Below are 5378 nucleotides of genomic sequence, written 5' to 3' on the forward strand. Positions count from 1 at the left end.
ATCTATACAATTATCTTTCTCTCTTTCTCTCCCTCTCTTTCTATCTATTCATGTATCTCTTCCTTCTTACATATGATACTAAAATAGGCAATAGGCCTAGGAAGATTTTGATATAGGTCAAATGCAAATGTACTAAAGTAATATGTTCTCATTGTTTTATTTTTTCCTGATTCAATCTCATGTATATCTGGTAATTATGTTTGGGGCAGTTCTGGTATCTTGATATCTACACAAAATTTACATACACCTCTATATTAGGAGAATAGGGGCCTATATATTGTCATTGCATTCACTGTTGGGCTATATGCAGGAAGGATATGTATACATCCATATAGTGAATATAACATGTATGAGTAACACATTAAAATGTGTCATTGCATAGTAAATTGGCATTTTCAATGCATTTCTTTGTGCTAGTGTGAGTGTACAGATATAAAAGAATAGCAAAGTAGCTATTTAAAAAATAAAATTCATAGATCATATAATATAGGTGCCATGATCCTAATTACATCAGGAGGGCTAAAGATATTCGTTCGACCCAACCCATTCGAATTTTTAAAATTTGATATTGCTGATTGACAAAAGTATATGAATATGATTCAAAATCTAACACTGATTATAGAAATGGTAACTACTGGACTTCCTTTGGATTTGGAACTATTTTTTGACTGGCGGAAGAGTTGGGGCTATTTTTTTATGTTTCAGTTGATGAATTTCATCCCATCATAGTTATCTTCATAAATGACGATTTATTTTTAAAATGAGCTGGCTACGATACCCGTCCCTGGTCAGATATGGAATGTGAGATATATATCCTATCCAAAGGTAGTAAACATTCGACCCTCTAATTTCACATTTATTTTTTATGAATTTTTCAAAAGTGCCATTTTAAGTCCTTGGGAAATGTTTTACGCGCGTGACACCTATAATTTTTTTTTTTTTTTGAGTAATATTTTATTTTCTTCCTCTTTCAAATCAATAAGTTGACAATCACAATTCATATAAATAAATATTCTTTGCATCTATACAATCAATAAACAATCAAACAAATAAATATATCAATATCAATGAGATTACAAATATTTTTTAAAAATTATTACAAATGAAATTAAACTGCCAAATTTCTCTTCTATGACAATGTGAAACATTTTTTTTCTTTTTTTTTATGTGAAAAAAAAAAAAAAAAAACTCTTATAACTTTTCCCCAAAAAGTACATAATATAGCATAAAATTATTTCAATATTTTTTATTTCAAAATTATGTCAAATCAAATAAACTACTTTTTTCATGAAACTCTATGCTCCTTTAAGAGGAAGATTAACCCTTTGCGTGCGACGGGCTTCCACAGAAGCCCAGCGAGTCGTTCACTTAGCTACGACGGGCTTCTACAGAAGCCGAGAAATGTTTGGTTTAATACAATGAAGTTTTTTAGCTTTTTCGTAATTGTTATGTACTAAAACCTCTGCCACTATTTCCTTTATAAACCTATTTCAATAACAGACTGAAAAAAATATACAGCTACGTGGGGAAAAATCCCGAAAATAGGAAATCATTTCAACTTTACCCGATTTTTTCGTTGGAGTCTGACGGGGAGGATAAATTTTGTGACGAGCGCGTACGGGCGCGCACAAGGCCTGATCACGTGATTTGTTCTGATCACGTGATTTGATTCATATCGTTGTTCTGATAGATATCCGCTAACATCTTTTCTGCAAGATCGTCACGTAATAAGCTACGCGTTTATTTTACCATTTTCGTCTTATTTGTTTAATCAAGAAGATATCACTCTAGATAGAAAGATATCTCCTTGGTTTCATCGATCGATTGTATTTTCAGAAAAACAAAAAAGTTGTAATGTCTTAGTACTTTGAGCTGATCTCGGTGCACTTTTGAACATTTTCCCTCCCCATCATCCCCCTTCTTATTATTTTTGTATACTATTCTGAAAAAAAGAGAAAAGAAAGCAGTTAAGCACACCATTCATCTTCTGCTCTTTTCAAAAGGCAAACGTCCAAGTAGTTCATGATATCGGCACTACCCGAACAAAAGAATGTCTGGGCGGCCACTCAAACAAATTCCTTCCGAAAAGAACAGGATACAGATGGTCAACGCCCCAAACAAAAGGAAGATTAGTGTTTATCGGCAGGATGACCCATTGAATGCTTTTCGTACTTAGCAATACAAAAAGCTTTTATGAATACCTTTTTTTTCGACCCGAACATACCGTATCTAAAAAAAAAATTGTCTCATTTACCGACAACACAGGTGCTTATGACATCCATCAGTGATTCATATGGCATAAAAGCGCTACCCCGGGGTGATGATGCATATAAGGATGAACGAAGAATCATTTAGGGAAATTATAGAAAAAATATGTTCAGATGTCAGTTTTTGTCACGGAGAACGAGAGAGAATGAGAAACAGAGATAAAAGGGGAAATAGACAAGTGCGCTTTTGCTAAAATTCAACAACATGACTTTATTTCAACAAGCCTACAAACTTTTATTCATGTGTGACCTACACCCCCCCCCAAAAAAAAAAAAATGTTGATACCGACCCAAATCTTATTGATTTTCCTACTTTTTCGCCAATTTCTTTCTTCTTTTTTTTTTTACCGTCGAATAGCGTGGTAGAAAAGATTCATAGAGGAAAACAAATTGTTTCCGTTACTGCAAACAAACATTTGGGGCGCTTACCCTGGTTAGCATCAAAACCAAAATATCTGATTTTTTAAAATAAAAATCAGGGGCCACTGAGCGTTTTTGATAATGGAGGGGTTGAGCTGAATGTGGGAGGGAGTGAACCGGCCAAAAAAAAATCATAAATTTATATAGACTTCGGATTTTTTGTACATGTTTGCTGAAAGGGGTGAGGACTGAAACTTCCTACCAACTCCGCTGCCTCTGTACTATGAGATTGAACGATTAAAATGATAGAGACAAAAATTAATTCTAACTATTGTGAATGTTTTTTTAATGATTTATTTATTACTTTGTTTTCGGCTGTGAAATCAAGGAGACAATATAACAAAACGAAGGAGATAATCGAACAAAACGAAAGAACAAATAAAAAAAATACTTATGACTACGGATGCTATAATTTATTCAAGTAAAATTACTTTCTCTTACTTTCAGTAATTGCTTTCATGGCTCTTTTTGAGGGAATAGGAAGATAAAGAAAGAAACGTAGAAAGTGACAAGAAGAGAGTTGGGAGGTATGATTTCAGACTTACAATTTTAGTCAATTTTATTCGTTTAACACTTTGAAATAATTTCAGGATATTACAAATCGAATACCGGTGCGCAAACTTCAGGAACAAAATTATTTTATTATTATAATAGCTGCGTGGAAATCGAATTAAATGAGACTGAGACATATAATTTATGAAAAAATCTAAAAAAAGAAAATTACGTTTAGTGAAAGATTGAGGCCTCTGTTTTGCCATAACCCTAAGCCCCAAGTTCACAAAAAAATAGTTTAGTTGTACATTTTTATACGATGATGATGATCATCATCATCATATTGTCTTTTGCGAAAGATATCTACCCATGTTATCAATATAGAAAATGGAAGATGATATAGAATTTATTGTGAAATGACATTTACAATAGTAATTTTAAAAGGTTTTTCGAGACATTATTTGAGAAACTGGGGGAAAACCCCCAAAATTTTTCGACATGATGACCACGATGCAATAGAACGAGAGGCCCACAAATCCAACCATCTCCGATACAAGTTGGCAAAAACGAGGCATTCTCTCGGATCCGTTTCCGATGAAGAGAGAGAGAGAGGGGGGGGGGGGGACGTTAGATGTAATGTAAAACGACAGGTACTGAGAATAAAAAATCAGAAAGGATTGAGGGGTATATACCTCGTAATCCAAATCGGGATATAGAAAGACGATAGATATAAGGGAATGAAAGCGGTAGATAATACATTCGGTCACAGGTTAGAAACCAGAGAAAGGGAAAACGAGGAAATCCCTAATTGGTACCGTTTTATAAATACATTATACATGTACATTTTATATTGACAAATGCGCAATAATTTAAACAAATTTACCATCCGCCAGTCAAATAGAAGGATTTCAGTAGCTTTCAAGTGTTATTGAAAATTTGTAAACAAATTTTATATAAAACGGGCCCCTGGTAAATTTTTGAACCCCCCCGCTTTCGTTCTCTCATCCGATATTGCTCTCAGTATTTTTGTCTTCTATTTCAAAGGAAACAAACAGAAAATAAAGGAATTTAGAAGACCGTTTATCCTCTGCTCTTTTGAAAATGAAAACGTCCATGCAGTTCTTGGTCTCGGCACTCCCCAAACAAAAAGAAAGTCATGGCGGACGCTCAAACAAATTCCTTATGAAAAGAGCATGGGGACAAATAGCCAACGCCCTGAATTAAAGGAAAATTAGTATATCCACCTAAAAAAACCACGTTTGTTTGACGTGTCCCGACAAACCCCTCTCAATCTTACACCTACCCCTCCCCCTAAAAGTGTTATTCAGCCCAGTCAGCCCATCTCGGACAAGCCGCCCAGCCCGGACAGCCCGAAGGACCCGCCCAGCCCGGAATGTCCACCCGACCCGGACAGCCCGCCGTACCCGTCCAGCCCGGACAGCCTGCCGTACCCGCCCAGCCCGCCGTACCCGCCCATCCCGTACTGCCCGCCGTACCCGCCCAGCCTGGACAGCCCGCCGTACCCGCCCAGCCCAGACAGCCTGGACAGCACGGCCAATTCGGACAGCCCGCCCAGCCCGGACAGCCCGCCCAACAGAGCTACGTCGAGGTGACATCGGAATCTTTGCCCAGCGCCAATCAACGCTTCAATCGGGTGACTATTCGTACTGATTTACCTGCTAAAATGAAAAAAGAAAGAGGCCGATTAGCTTCATTGGCATACAAACTCCGCCATGAAAAGAAACTAGCCACGAGAATAAGAGATTGGAACCAAGATATTCTTACAAACTAGGCAAGGCACGGCAAACAGCAGTGTTCAGCCAAATTGGATTAACTGGACTGAATAAGTACAAGCAAGTCAATCGTTATTAGAAACTCTCCTGATGTTTATTTGGACTATAATATAGGTCTCATTCATAACTCATCAGAATCATACAACAGTAAAATTTAATAACAAGTATTATATCTGGCATTTTACAGTTTTCTGCAAATTTACATTTGAACTCTTAATTGATCCCGAAAGTTTTGTTTATATTATTGATCTATTCTATATAACGTTGGACTTGTGTATACGCTCACATCTTATCTTTAAAAGCCAAGTGTTTTTTTTTTTCTCGCAAGTTTTATATCCAATTGCGAAGTTTCAACTGTTCCTTCATAATATCGAACGCTTTTGTGCTTTTAATGTTTTACAAAAAA

General features: G+C 36.2%; 1 protein-coding gene across 1 annotated transcript; it reads left to right on the top strand.

Annotated features, from left to right (window-relative positions):
- The first annotated feature begins 4572 nt into the window (after window positions 1-4572).
- Window positions 4573-4971, top strand: LOC129271287 (accumulation-associated protein-like). Its single transcript, XM_054908665.2, has one exon. The coding sequence runs from the start codon at window positions 4573-4575 to the stop codon at window positions 4969-4971; it is 399 nt and encodes a 132-aa protein (XP_054764640.2).
- The last annotated feature ends 407 nt before the right edge of the window (window positions 4972-5378 follow it).

Source organism: Lytechinus pictus, chromosome 17 (genome assembly GCF_037042905.1).
Source record: "Lytechinus pictus isolate F3 Inbred chromosome 17, Lp3.0, whole genome shotgun sequence".
NCBI classification, from domain to species: Eukaryota; Metazoa; Echinodermata; class Echinoidea; order Temnopleuroida; family Toxopneustidae; genus Lytechinus; species Lytechinus pictus.